This window comes from Anomaloglossus baeobatrachus, chromosome 8, assembly GCF_048569485.1.
Source record: "Anomaloglossus baeobatrachus isolate aAnoBae1 chromosome 8, aAnoBae1.hap1, whole genome shotgun sequence".
Classification (NCBI taxonomy): Eukaryota; Metazoa; Chordata; class Amphibia; order Anura; family Aromobatidae; genus Anomaloglossus; species Anomaloglossus baeobatrachus.
Genome location: NC_134360.1, coordinates 193,413,981 through 193,429,403, shown reverse-complemented (window position 1 = coordinate 193,429,403; position 15,423 = coordinate 193,413,981). Strand labels below are relative to the sequence as shown.

Here is a 15,423-nt window from a genome sequence, read left to right as displayed (position 1 = left end):
TATATCATTTAAGACGATAGCATTTAGTAAAAGAAAAATGTAATCTCTGTACCCAATATAGTAATATTTGCACATATAATGTGTGTGTGTATGTATATGTATGTGTATGTATGTGTGTATATGTATATAATATATATATATATATATATATATATTATATGTGTGTATGTATATAATATATTCTAATCATATATATCATAATCATATATAATTTATATCCTAATCATATATAATAATTTATATCATTTTTTTTTTTAATTTATTTTTATTTAAAATATAGGTTTTCAACAATATTAGACTGAGATAATGTATCCATTTTGGATAGGTTTGGAGACCTGTTGTGTAGGAATACCAGATTTAAAATTGTAGGAAATAGCTAGTTTCTGTTTAAGTCACTTAGGGAAATTCTTTAAAGGGAAGGTGTCATATAAAAAAAAAAAAATTCAATAACTAAAAAATGTAAAGTATTAATATTTTACGGTTTTTTAAATATTTGTTTTTAATTGAGAAAAATATAAAAAAAATATTTAAAGTTTTTGATATTTTCAACTCTTAAACACTAACTGGAGCAGCTGCTGAAATTTTGCTGTACAACTAGCTCACATTACAACTGCAGTAAGTGGGCAGAATCTGCTCTCCTGTGTGTGATGTCTCTTCCCCCTCCCAATCTGGGTGTTTCCAAAAGGATAAGAGAATAAAGTTAGGATCACAGTGCGGAGTCATTTTGTTGGTGACCGCAAAGTGATCCTAATCTCTAAAGTGTCACTAAGGACAGCTGGCATAGTGCCGCACGCTACCCCGCACCGCACTCTCTTTATGGCATACAGGCCTCTGCAGGGTTTTTCCATACTCGTCGTATAATTCACATAGGATTTTCTAATTCTACAGACAGTTGATCTACTTTTTAATACGATCTTCTAAACCAGTGCCCTTCCATCCTACGGCTCTTCAGACGCTGTAACAGGTTGGAAACCAGTGCTCTAGACTGTTCTCATCCTTGGACTTGTACGCAACGGTCTATTTTTGTTCTAAACCATAATAAATCTCTTGTTTACCCTTTTTCCTGCACCCTGCAAACCATTGAAATCCAATGATTTATCAGCCTTCGCGCCGTCCTGCTTTTATGGTTTTCGGCGGTTGCTTGGCATCTGCCTGCTTCCTGTTGGATGTTGCAAGATCTGCCTGCTCTACCTAGATTACAGGAGTGGCTCAAGAGATTACAAGATCTACATACAGCACATATGTATCCTGCAGACCACAGGAATGTGACGCTTTACGCTGATAAAAACATCCATTTCTTTCTGTACCACTAAGGAATACATTACTCCCCTAGTAGCAAACGCCCAGATAAGTTTTATATAAGATGCCCTATCACAAAATTGCATATTTTCAATTTTTCCTTATTGGGTTATTCCGTAAGTAACAAGTTTATCCCCTTTCCTTAAACAGAAAGGTGAGAGTACAAGCAACCTCTATTATAGAGTGCATAAAGACCTCACAGAATGTTAGTCTCAAGATTTCAACTTTTTCTTGCAGCCAGGTCCTAAGGATAAGGGACAACTTCTGATTACTGGGGGTCTGTCTGCTGGGACCCCCACTGATTACCCCCCACCCCCACCCCCCGAACAAATTTTGGTTCTGAATGCTGTGAAGACAGATGCTCGCGCTCAGCCTCCACTCAATTATTTGTCTCTGGGATTGCTGGAAAAAAGAATACTGCGCCCCTTATTAGGGTTTGAGTTCCAATCCTTGGAGGATCGCAGGGAATCCCAGTGATCAGTAAGGAAATGTAAGAACGGATCCCAGCAGAGAAGTGGTGCAGACACACTTTTGTTTTTTTTGTTTTTTCTTTTAAAAAAACTGATTTCAACAGCATCTGTTTTCTTAACATTGAAGTATATGGAAGGCAGATCCATTAAATCCAGTAGCAATCTGTTCTCTTCCATTTGAAACTGATCCAGTAAGCAAAAACAGATCCTTTTCAAAGGAAAGATCAATTTTCCATAGACTTCAAGGTGAAGAAAACAGATCCAGTTGAAATTTAATTTTTTTTTTTTCTTTTTATCCAGACAATTGTTTGCACAACTCTTTGTGACTGGATTACGCTACTTCTGGATCCATTCTAACAAATGATTACTGGACGTGTGAACAGAGCCTAAGTTATTACCTACCCTATGGATAGGTGATCATTTATTTTTGGAGTGACCCTTTTACTTGCTGGGATAGCCCCAGTGAAGCTATATGATCTGTGTTATATAAACGGGGTTTTTTTTAGTTGACTTGAGTGAATACGCAGATTTTTTTATTTATTTTTTTATTTTCAGTTCAGTATTTTTTTTTTTTTTTTAAGTTCTTCTATCATGACCATGGTTATACCATGTCATATTTCATAAAAAAAAAAAAAATAATTGAAGAATCCTATATATTCCTTACCACAGTCCCCTTGTTCTGTTAATCAGTGGTAACAGGAGACCATGCTAATGACAATGGGTCGTCACCTTTTGAAAGAAACCAATTAAGTTTAGCTGTTTGCCAGGACTTTTAATAACTTGAGGGTTTTCTTACAATGTAGAAGTGAAGATCCGAGTGTTTTCTAAATGGTAAATAGTTTTCGACTCTTTGCTTGTGAAGTCTAGTTCCTCTGTAAATGACACTAGCTATTGTGGGACGCCCCCCACAAACGCACATCACTGCTCCACAGCGAATGTGAGGACAAAAATAGACCAGTTTTATGTTCACAGCTCGCTGAACTGATCACTTCTGAGAAATTATGTTTGAAGAGGTCTTTTGCACAAAAGCTGCCCAGGGCTCCATTTGGACGGAGTGATGGTTGTACCTGCGCAGAATTGCACAGTTCATAGTATAACCACTGATGGCGAATACAGCACTCGGCCATCCCATATCCATAGGTAACCTGGATCCTGGGAAAAGGCGAAGTCTTGAGACCAATATTCTGTGACACATTCAACATAATGGAGATCACTTGTACACTTATTTTTTACTTTATTGGATTTTTTCTATTTATTATTATTATTATTATTATTATTATTATTATTATTATTATTATTATTCTTTCAACTTTTTTGATTAATGAAAATAAACATCCAGAGCTCCCTCACTCCATAGCAGTCAGTCTTTCCCTGTCACGGGTGACAGTCATGTGGTTTCTGGCCGTAGAAGGTCACAGTGTTTTGCTGTGCAGAATGCTCCCTGACTTTCCATTGTTCCTGCTGTCTGTATTCATTGGTATAGGTAGCTTTTCTGCTGGATTTCTCTCCCTCTTTGAATCAAGCAGGAGGTCTACTTCCATCTAGCTTCTGATCATCAGTAATCTCTTGGTGCTTAAATACCCCTTCCTTTGCCTGGTGCTGGTGATATTTTCGGCTCATTTAAGCCTTGGTTACAAGCAGGTGGCTCGTACTCCTCTTGTATCGTTGCTGAAAACTTTGCTGAACGTCTACATGAGTAATCTGTAGATAAGTAGTTCATGCATTTTTCCCGTGTGTCCTCATTGGGTCTTCTCTAGTGTTTAGTGGGGTTCACTAAGGGCTCCTCCCACCCGTCCCCTATTTAGGGCCCACCATTAGGTTCCACTCCTATGCGCAAACAGGATACCGGACCCTATGTATCCCTATCTAGGGTTATGAGGGACCCCAGGGACCAGCAGTAGGTTTGGTCAGGGGTCACCATATACTCTCTCCCTAGACACAGGCTTTCCCATTCGCGTGGTACTTTCCCGTTCCTAGCGTGACAATCCTCTGGATATTTCTGCCTGGTATCTTGGTTATGCTCTATAGCAGGAGTGGATCATTCATGTTACAGCATGAACATTTTTTTTTTAAAATATAACTTTTAATAGTGCTTCCTAAAATGATATATAATCAATAAAAGCGTGAATATAAAATGTATTACCTGATTTTAGGTCCCCAAACGCAACTGGACCAAAAAATCAGGTACAACGCACACAAAGACATCCTCTCTAGGTCAGGCTAGTGGCCATAATACCTTACTACTCTCCAAGACAGTTATTACAGGGAACCAACTTTCACAATCTTGGAGAGTCAACAGTTTTTAGAGGAATATTGGTAATACACATTTCCATTTATTCATACATGTGTCATCTCTTCATCATAAATGACCATTGTAAAAAATGGAATAGTCTCACTACATGGCGGGCTTAATCAAAGTTTCATCAAAATTTCATCAGACGTGGAGAAATTACTGATAAGCCTCCCTGGCTATCTTATCGCTTCAGCCTCCAAGCAGACATCATGTAACTCCCAACGCGTTTCTTTCACTTCAAAATCGTCAGGGGAGCCTGTGGGCACTGATTTTTGAAAAGACCACTATGTGGAATTAAATGGTGGCATCTTGGACATGCAGAGTCTGATTAACAAAGGCTCCTCTGACGATTTTGAAGTGAAAGAAACGCGTTGGGAGTTACATGATGTCTGCTTGGAGGCTGAAGCGATAAGATAGCCAGGGAGGCTTATCAGTAATTTCTCCACGTCTGATGAAATTTTGATGAAACTTTGATTAAGCCCGCCATGTAGTGAGACTATTCCATTTTTTACAATGGTCATTTATGATGAAAAGATGACACATGTATGAATAAATGGTAATGTGTATTACCAATATTCCTCTAAAAACTGTTGAATCTCCAAGATAGATTGTGAAGGGCGGTTCCCTGTAATAACTGTCTTGGAGAGTAGTAAGGTATTATGGCCACTAGCCTGACCTAGAGAGGATGTCTTTGTGTGCGTTGTACCTGATTTTTTGGTCCAGTTGCGTTTGGGGACCTAAAATCAGGTAATAAATTTTATATTCACGCTTTTATTGATTATATATCATTTTAGGAAGCACTATTAAAAGTTATATTTTAAAAAAAAATGTTCATGCTGTAACATGAATGATCCACTCCTGCTATAGAGAATTTTGACACCTTGGAGGGTTAATTTTTCCGGTATCGTGCTATTATATTATCTTGGTTATGCAGATTTTTCAGTGGTTGTGATCAAAGGAGCCTTTGAATTGATTAGTGTCCTGTCCTCCGCTTGCAATTTTTGTGCTGAATGGTGATCCTTACTGATCTGTAGGTTGATATACTGTAGTTTAAAAAAAAAAAAATGTTAAAGCATATATGGAACAGTTTTTGAACCTTTCTCTGGTTGCTTTAGGAAATGAAATGGCTCTTCTTGCGTCATCAGGGGCTCAGTTACGGATTCCACCATATGGGACAGAACAAAGCATAGAACACTATTCTACCAGTCAAAATCAAGTGGGGTGTGGCAAGCACTGATGAAGTTAGTAGGCGACACAAATGTGTAAAGCAAATCTGTCACCAGGTTTTAGTTACCCCCACCTGGGAGCAGCATAACATAGAGACAGAGACCCTGATTCCAGCGATGTATCATTTACTGGGCTGCTTGTTACAGTTTTGGTTAAAATGTTTCAGACCTGACAGTTTTCTGAATACTGAGCTCTGTATAACTCCGCCCACACCCCTGATTGGCAGCTTTCTGTTTATGCACAGTGTACACAAAGCTGTCATTCATTGGAGGGCAGAATTACACAGCACTCCTGATTTATGGAGGACTATTGGGTAGCAGGTCTGCTAGTCCTCTAATGATGATAATCTCCTGCTGATGAAACAGTGATTTATCAGAACTACACTAAGCAACCCAGTAAGTGATAAATCGCTGGAAACCGGGTCCCTGCCCCTACATCATGCTGCTCATAGATGAAGGCCAAGTGCACACATTGAGTATGTGGTGAGATTTTTTACCACCAGTATTTGTAAGCCAAAACCAGGAGTGGGTATAAAAAAAAAAAATGCAGAAGTGGTGCCCATGTTTCTATTACAGTTTTCCTCTGATTGTTCCTCTCCTGGTCATGTATACCCTAAAAAAATAAAAAATTGCAAAAAAAACCTTTTATTTTTCTTTCTGATCTCCAAGGAAGCACAACATATATAACATTTTCATTGCATGCCCTGTTGTAATTTGCTTAGTTGTAACAATCTGTACAACCTTTTTTTAACGTCGCCTATTTCCACACATGCCTGACTCAAAGGAACAGTCAGCAGCTCCAGGTAAGGTTGCAGCCCGCCACGCTTGGGGCTCGGCTTTTCCCATGGCCGGCTTGCCGCTTTCAGAAGTAGTTATCACTGTGTACTGTACATGTTGTGTTACACAATTGGTGGGTCACTCGGGAGCTCTCACGGTCCATCTGCCCATGGTGTGTGCTGCGGTGGGGTGGGAATGTTGCCAAATGTCCTCTGTGCATGTCGCGAGGGTGACGTTGAGGCCTCAGCAAACATAAACCAACGTTCCCGTTTGCCCAAAACCTGATAAATTAGAGTACTTACATTTGTGAATGTTTCAGTGTGCATGTTGTGTGAAATATATCTTCATGCCATTGTGTCTTATCGTGGGGCCATTGAAGCTATAGTTTTGACAGTCACCACTAATGGGCAAGATTGGTGCTTGTTTTGTTTGTTTTTGGGGTTCTTTCTCCATTATCTAAAATGAAAGAAGAAAAATATATATATTTTTTTTTAATTTAAATGTTTTTTTGTTTTAACAGATACATTCTCTAAAAGGCCACAGGGGCCTCCAAGGCCAACACACTTTTGATGGGATCCATATTGTCAATCACATCATTGGAGATGACGTGTCCTACCATTCCTCTGATGAAGACCTTGCCACCAGCTCGCTACAGACGGAGGGGGTTCACTATGGCCTGGCCAAAAATCACAGGAAGCTGGTTTTGGTTCCTTCTGATTTGGACAGCAGTGATAGCGATCCAGAAGAACTAGCCATCATTACAGATTCCAACGGAGTGGTCCCAAAACAGATGGCAAAAAGAACAGAGTCTTACTCCACGACGGTCTGAACATCACTGTGACTTCTTTATTTTTTTCCTTTTCTTTTTTATTTCCAACCAGACGGTCATGACAATGAATTGTTACAGGACGCGGATCATCTTACAATCAGACCTGACTGACCCAGCATGTATAGGACGTCCACTTGCCTTCACTTGCCTTTTGCCAAAAGTTCATCATTGCCATACGCTAGACAAGGACGTTCAATGGACATGTTTGTTATACCAGTGTTATCAGAAAAACAAAAAAAATGTTTTCTTTGAATGTTTGCAATCTAAGCAGGTGTTACATCTCATACATACCAGGTGGAGACCATTTATAGTGACGCCTCCGGTCATCCTTTTACTTTTCTTTCACCTTTTATAAAAGAAAACATGTGCAATATTTTACGCCTGTTGAACAAAATGTATTTTTTATTAATAATTGACATATCGCACATCATCTGATGATTAAACCCACCAGCTCGTCAATGTGTGAAAGGCTGAAGACTGCTAAGTTGCAAATATTAGAGAGGGGTTGGCCAAGGTAGTTGCCTGACACAAATGATCCTGACACCCCTATCAATTCAGCGTTAATCTTCCGTAAGAACCAAACGATCGAGAGGTCTAATCCCTCTTCTCCCCCTACATTATCAGAATGAATATTGGTCTAAACTCCACTATTAATACTGATCCCAGCGAAATCTGGTGTTTTGTCCGACATTGTCGTGTGAGGATACCTTTAGGAGTTGGATATAAAACTTTGCTTTTGGGCATCATATTTGCTGATTTGTATTAATTTCTCTCCTAATTTTTTTTTAACTTGTCAATAGACACTAAATGGAGTCTTGTATTGAGACTCGAACACTCCTTAAATGAAATGGAAGTACAGTATGGTAAAAGGGTAAGGGTAAGAACAGATCTTGTGGTTCATGGCTGAGGAGGTGTCCTCTCATGTATGCAAACCTCAGGAGGAGCTGTGTTTAGCTGCTCATTTCAAGAACTGCATACATACAATTGGCCAACTTAAAGGGATTGTCCAGTATTAAAACAAGTGTCTTTTTTTCCAGAAACAGCGCCACACTTGTCCATGGGGCTGTGCTTGGTATTGCACGTCATCTTCATTTCCATTGAAGCACATAGAGCTTGGCTGTGATACCGGACAGTCGTATTATTCAGCAGATCTTTTCCCAATTCTCCAATATTTAGACCAACTCCCATCTCCAGTGTTTCCCATGTCCTAGAGGTCACTAAGATTTTTATTTTTTAGTCTTACCTGCTACGGTCATCCAATCTGTCGCAGGTTATTTTATGGAAATGCATCTAAAGATCACTGTGCAGTCGCATCAAAATGTCTTAAAGCTGCAAAATGAGACCAAATGTTGTCAGTGATATATATATTTTTCTTTTTTTTTTTTAAAAAAAGCCTTTCATTTTTTTTTTTTTAGTTGTGTGTTTGATGTTATTAACAGGTCAATTAATGTTACTTGTGAGATATTTTTGTACATAAATATACATATTTCATGCAAAAGGTGCACAACGCACATCATCCTTTTTTACCTAGAATGTAAATGTTGAATTATAACTGATCCTGTACCATAAGAAGGGTAAAAAATAAACACAAATGGACGTTTCTTTGTAAATAGAATTGTTTACCGATCATGCAGAAGAACACTAATCATATCTTTGTGAAATGGCGCCAGAACCATACGTCGCATTTCACATGAGAAATGTCATCACTTAACAGATGCTTGATAAAACACTATTGATGGAAATATTTTAACATTATATATATGTATATGTAACTAAAATAAATTTTTTTCATGATTTAACTTGGTGTTTGGCCTAATATCAATTTTAACGGCTGACATTTAAAGGGAATTTGTCAGCAGGTTTTTGTTATGTACTTTGAAAGCAGTACAATGTAGGGGATGATAGCCTGATTCAATTTCATTCATGTATCTGGGTTGTGTTTTGCGGTTTCAATAAAATCCATTGTTTTATCATCAGGAGATTATCACTCCAGGACTAAAGCTGGGGTCACACTAAACGACAGCGACAACGACATCGCTGTTACGTCACCATTTTCTGTGACGTAGCAGCGACCTTGTAAGTCGCTATTATGATCGCTGCTTAGCTGTCAAACACAGCAGCCGAAGCAGCGATCATAACGACGGGCGTCGCTGTGCTGCAACATGTGCAGACAGCAGGGAGCCGCGCACACTGAGCGCTGGCTCCCTGCACTCCTAGCTACAGTACACATCGGGTTAATTACACGATGTGTACTGCAGCTACATGTGCAGAGAGCAGGGAGCCGTGCACACTGAGCGCTGGCTCCCTGCTCTCCTAGCTACAGTACACATCGGGTTAATTACACAATGTGTACTGCAGCTACATGTGCAGAGAGCAGGAGCCGGCGCTGGCAGCGTGAGAGCGGCGGAGGCTGGTAACGAAGGTAAATATCGGGTAACCACCTTGGTTACCCGATGTTTACCTTGGTTACAGCTTACCGCAGCTGCCAGATGCCGGCTCCTGCTCCCTGCTCGCTTCATTTCGTCGCTCTCTCGCTGTCACACACAGCGATCTGTGCGTCACAGCGGGAGAGCGACGACCGAAAAATGAAGCTGGACATTCAGCAACGAGCGGCGACCTCACAGCAGGGGCCAGCTCGTTGCTGGATGTCACACACAGCGACAGCGACGGGACGTCGCTGCAACGTCACAGAAAATGGTGACGTAGCAGCGACGTCGTTGTCGCTGTGTGTGACACCACCTTAAGTGTCTCGTGCCTCTTAGTCAACTGCTCTGTGTAACCGCCCCTACCACTGATTGGCAGCTTTCTGTTAATGCAAATATTAGAAATCATGTGTTTTTGCTCACTACGGTCATATGAAAAAAACCAAGCACCTGCTGTAACCAAAATGTGTGAAGACAAATAATAAAATATAACTTTTAATAATCACAGATTAAAATATTTTACACACACAACATAAATGGTTGTGAAACCAACCAATAATTACAGCACAAGGAGCTGATGTTATGCAAAGCTCCCGCTGTGTACACAGAGGACAAGAACAGTAAGAGAACCTGGTCCAAAAAAATCTCACTGTGTACACAAGTATGATTTACCCCAAATAACATCAATTGTATCCAACCGATGTCTAGAAGTGTGTGGAGGCTTCCCATAGGATGAGTGGTTGGATTTGTTTAGCTTAGAATAAAGACGTCTCGGAGAAGATCTCGTTTATATCAAATCAAATGTTTATTTTTATATAGCGCTAACATATTCCGCAGCGCTTTACATACATCAGGAACACTGTCCCCATTGGGGCTCACAATCTAAAGATTTATATGTATAAATACATATGTTGTCAATACAAAGGACTGGCACATGACCTATTCCTTCCAAAGACAACACTGAGGACCAGGGGGCACTCACTGCGAGTGGAAGAAAAGCGATTCCGACAGCTAAATAGGAAAGGGTTCTTTACAGTTAGAGCAGTCAGACTGTGGAAGGCCGACCACAAGAGGTAGTAATGGCAGACACTATAACAGCTTTTAAAAAAGGGCTGGATGATTTCCTCAGTACACACAACATTGTCAGTTGTAAATTACTTAGTGACAAAATGTATAATTGATAGAGGAAGGTTGAACTAAATGGACCTAGGTTGTTTGTTTTTTTGGGGTTTTTTTTTCAACCTCTGTAACTATATGGCTATGTTCACACACTGCGTTTTTTTTACCTGCGTTTTTGGTCCGTTTTTGCTGCAGAAATTTCTTGAGAAATTCTTGTAACCTTTCTGCAGACATTCCCCAGCCAAACCTATGGCAAAAAAATTAGCTGTGCGCACAGTTTTTTTCTTAAGAAAATTCTTTCAGTAGATTTTCTTAAGAAAAAGAATGAGCATGTCACTTCTTTTCTGCAGCTAACTGCGTTATTTGCCATAGATAATTGGCACAATAACGCAGGGAACAACCAGCGATAAAAACGCACCAAAAACGCGGCAAAAACGCAGGTGCACAATCCTAGAAATTTCTTAAGAAATTTTCTTAAGAAAAATCATGTTTCTAGTGTGAACATAGCCTATAAGTGAAACATCACTGGAATCTGGGTCTCTACATTATGAATACTTCAGATTTTTGCAATGTAATATGATGACAGTTTGCCTTTAAACATGTTTAGGACTTTTCTTACCTTGTGCCGCATTCATCTCATAATCCAAAATAAGTTTGGGGTTTTTTTGAGGGTTTTTTGTTTTGTTTTGTTTTTTTTTGTTTATTGCATGTATGTAGGGCTAAAATCATATTTGCAGTTGGGTCTCATTAAAAAATTTTGCACTGTTTTGGTTTTTACAGGCTCTTTGGTTTGCTGCACATTCAACTTTGATGTGGTCATTAATTAGCTGAAAGGAGCTTGGAAAAAGGTGTGACAAGCTCCCCGAAAAACATCATAGCGGGATAAAAAAAAGAGATTGACACTTAACGAATTTTGCAGCCGGCCATAGACAGTGCAACACCACAGCTACAAATGGCAAACAGCACAACATTTTAAATGACATCCAATTGGAAAAATACTTTTTACCCCAAATTATGTGCATTTAAGTAAAATATTTTAAATAAAAATTAGACCTTAAAGGGAACCTGTCACCAGATTTTTTTCCCTATTAAACCAAAAATATCACCTGCAGCTCCTGGGCTGCATTCTAGGAAGGTGCACCTTGTTGCAGGCCCCCCTTGCAGACCCCTAAAAGAACTTTATAAAATCTTACCATGTCCTATGCAAATGAGTTTGGTTAGCCTAATGGGCGGGCACTAATTCGGCTTCTGTCTCCCCCCCCCCCCCCTTCCTCTCAGGCCGCTGTTTGCTGTCCCCCAGTAATGATTTACACAGATGATGCCGCCCCACGCTTGCTGGCGTCTCGCACAGACGCATTTCATTGTGCCTCTATTGCGGGGCTGAGCATAAAGTTTCCCTCGCGCGAGCGCCGGTGATGTAGTTGCGCAGGTGTGAGATGATGGGCGGCGCTGTGTATGACCAGCATCATCCTCGTACCTGCCCATAATCTTGCGCCTGCGCAACTACAACACCGGCGCTTGCATGAGGGAAACTTTATGCTCTGCCCTGCGATAGGGGCACAGCAGAATGCATCTGTGCGAGATTCCAGCAGCGTGGGGCAGCATTACCCATGTAAATCATGACTTGGGGACGACTAACAGCGGCAGGAGGTGGGACAGGAACCGAATTCAAGCCCGCCCATCTGGCCAACCAAACTAATTTGCATAGGAAACGGTAATATTTCTGCAAGGGGGGCCCGCAACAAGGCGCACCTTCCTAGAACGCAGCCTAGGAGCTGCAGGAGGTGATCTTTTTGGTTTAATAGGGAAAAAACTGGTGACAGATTCCCTTTAAAGGTGAGCAACTTTAATTGATTTCATAGCTATTTCATCCACTAACAATGTATGAATTATACACATGATCTAGTTACTGTCACGCTATCATTTTCTCATTTTACTAATGTCACCGCAGCACATGACTAAAGATGATTTATCTTGTACTATGCAATTGATAAAAAAAAAAGAATCGGGGGCGGAGCTGGACATGGCCGAGTGAGGAAGCTGCTTGTTAGAGCTCCTCTAAATATCCATCCAAAGGGCCGGTTTACTATATATATAATGGGCAAATCCACCAAGAAAAACAAGCCCAACACCTCAGGGCAACTTCCTGCATCTCAGGGCACGATTGGGGTGTACCTCACCCGTTCCCGGGAGCCTGGGACTGCCTCTCAGCCTGGGAGAGAACTACAGCCTGAAGGGGCCCCTGCACCGGTGTCCGCTGGGGCGATGGGCCCGAAGACCCAGAGAAGGGGTGAGGCGGCAGGGTCCCCACATGACAAGGATGGACCCTCCAAAGAACACCCGGGGACGGCGGGAATCAGTGGACCCCCTGCGGTGGAGGAAGCGGCATCATCTGCGGCGCCATTCCAAGATGGCGGCCGCGCCATGGAGACGCCATCCAGCAGACCGGGAAGGGAAGATGGGTCGACCGCAGCAGGCGTCCTACCTGCCTCACGCCCCGCGACATCTCTGCTGGAGCCGGGTAATCCGGATGACTCACCGGCGGCCGGCATCAGGGGAGCGGAGAGTAATGCGGCGTGCGTGCACGGAGTGCACGTGTGCTCGGGCCCAGAAGATTCATCACCGTGGCAGGCCCGGGCACGGGAGAAGCAGGCGCTGCACAGGGAAGCCGCGCTGCAGGCACTGCTGCCCCTGTCTGCATACACTGGCCCGGCAGCCAGAGGAAAAGAGGGAGCAGCGATATGCCCAGAAGGACTGCTGGGAGAAAAGACCCAGGTACGGGGACCGCGGGAGGGCCTGGGGAGCGGGACTCCTACCAGAGAGGGAGGTAAAGTAACCAGCCAGGCGTATGCACCAGGGGTTAAAAGACCTGCAGGGGAAGCTGGAAATGCAGGGGAGCCACCTGAATCCTGGGTAGCTGCCAACGAATCCTGGGGGACACCTCAGAGGGAAGCAACCCCTCCCTCCCCAGATCGATGGTCCACTGGATCTTCCTGGGCTGAGAGCCCGACAGTCTCGGACAGAGAAAAGGGCATTTTGATTCCCAGGGATGGAGGGCCCAGGGCACTGGGAACACCCCCAATGCGCCATACGTCCATGCCACTAATATGGGACGATATGAAAAACCCCCAAAGCACGCAAACGCAAACACTAATATACGGTCCAGCTATACAGGACTCTTTCTATTCATACCCCAATACGTCTTGCGCTGCCACCTCGATGGGCGAGGACCGCCCGGCCTCCCTGGCAGACCTACGGTCACTGTTGCAAGCGATCCCCACCAAGAACGATATTGCAGCACTAGCTAATCAAGTGGTGGCGGAATGTAAACAAGAGTTTATCCAACTACGGCAAGATCTTTCCTCACTTACTCACAGGGTCGACACCCTGACAGAGCAACAATCAAATTCTCAGACGTCTATTCAATCTATTCAAGAGACTGTAGAAAACCAATCCAAGCAACTATTTGCCCTTCAACAACATGTAGACGACTTAGAGAATAGAAACAGACGGAACAATTTACGTATTAGAGGTATCCCGGAATCTATTGCCGCTCCTGATATACCTACTGCTCTCCGTTCTATCTTTAACAATCTGCTAAAGAGGCCACCAGGGGCTCCCCTCGAGCTCGATAGAGCCCATAGAGCCCTGCGTCCCCCGGATCCAGATGACCCCCGCCCGAGGGATATCGTGTGCAGAGTGCATTTTTTCGCTGTAAAAGAGGCCATCCTACAAGCAGCTAGGGGGAAACAAAACTTGTCGTTTAATGGCTCTACCATACGCATAATGCCGGATCTCTCACGCCACACCCTGGCCCAACGTGCGACCCTTAAGCCCCTTCTTGATGCCTTGAAGGAGAGGGGTCTACCGTTTCGATGGGGATTTCCATTCTCCCTGTCGGTGCGGAAGGACTCCCGATGGATGGTCTTGCGATCCCCAGAAGACCTCCCGGCTTTTACTAAGAGCCTGAATCTACCTACAATCCCTATTGCAACCTGGCCGACTACCCTACTCCAGCAGTGGGTACCTAGGGGACGGCCGGCCTCTTCTGGACGGTCCACACCTCCTGTGTCCGGCAGGGGGCTGCCCCCGAGAGAAAGGCGGGGTCGGGGGACGGGCCGTCCCCGGTGACCGATATAGATGTGCTCAGTGGTGGAATGTATGCTGCCTTTAAGTTTATTCATCGCCCGTACTGCATGAATATTTGATATTGTTGCCGGTTCCTGTGGTTATCTTTAATGTTTTTCTTGCATGCACGGAGCTCGGCTTGGCTATGTCTGACATCCATTTTCCCCAAATAGGTCGGGATCCTCTGTCCTGCCTAGATCAGGCGGATATGTTCCCTAGGAACAATTGTTCGGATTTAGTTTACTGTGCAAGGGTTTTTTTGCCTGATGTTCTCCCTGTTTTCGTTACTCTTTTCCTCTTCTCCCCACTATATCCTACTTGCCTCCAGTTTTCCCTTCTTTCTATTCTCGGCGGCCGGGCTGATAGTGTTCGATACCCTCTCTTATATATCTCTAATGTACTACTCTTTTATAGATGGCGGATCTAACCATTGCTTCTTTCAATGCCAGGGGCCTCAATGTTCCGGAGAAAAGGACACAGATACTGTATCATCTTCATAAACGGAAGGTGAGAATAGCGTGCCTCCAGGAGACACACTTCAAACAAGGACATGCCCCTATTCTTAAAAATAAATATTACCAGACATGGGTATCCTCAGACAACCCAGACTCCCGTTCTAAAGGCGTGGCAATAGCCATCCATAAATCCCTCCCACATCAAATCTTAAAGTGCACGACAGATAGTCTTGGAAGATATATTATACTCTCACTGAGGGTGGGAACCCACATTTTCACAATAATTAATGCTTACGCCCCAAATCAAAAACAGAACAGCTTTGTTTCCCGTCTGATTGACGTCGCGATCCCCTTGCTACAGGGCACGGTGATTTTATGTGGCGACCTAAATGTCACCCTCGACC

The 15,423-nt window shown here is 42.8% G+C and overlaps 1 protein-coding gene across 8 annotated transcripts in view; it reads left to right on the top strand.

Moving 5' to 3' along the window:
• The window catches only part of EVI5 (ecotropic viral integration site 5), a 277,847-nt gene extending 269,154 nt beyond the window's left edge, over positions 1-8,693 (top strand). For 7 of the 8 annotated variants that reach the window (XM_075322331.1, XM_075322329.1, XM_075322333.1 and 4 more), the window contains one exon: positions 6,586-8,693. In XM_075322331.1, the coding sequence (XP_075178446.1) occupies positions 6,586-6,894 (309 nt within the window). In that variant the 3' untranslated portion in view covers positions 6,895-8,693. Of the gene's footprint in view, positions 1-6,072; positions 6,092-6,585 lie in introns of all 8 variants that reach the window. The other variant, XM_075322334.1, reaches the window with a different exon arrangement.
• Positions 8,694-15,423: the final 6,730 nt, after the last annotated feature.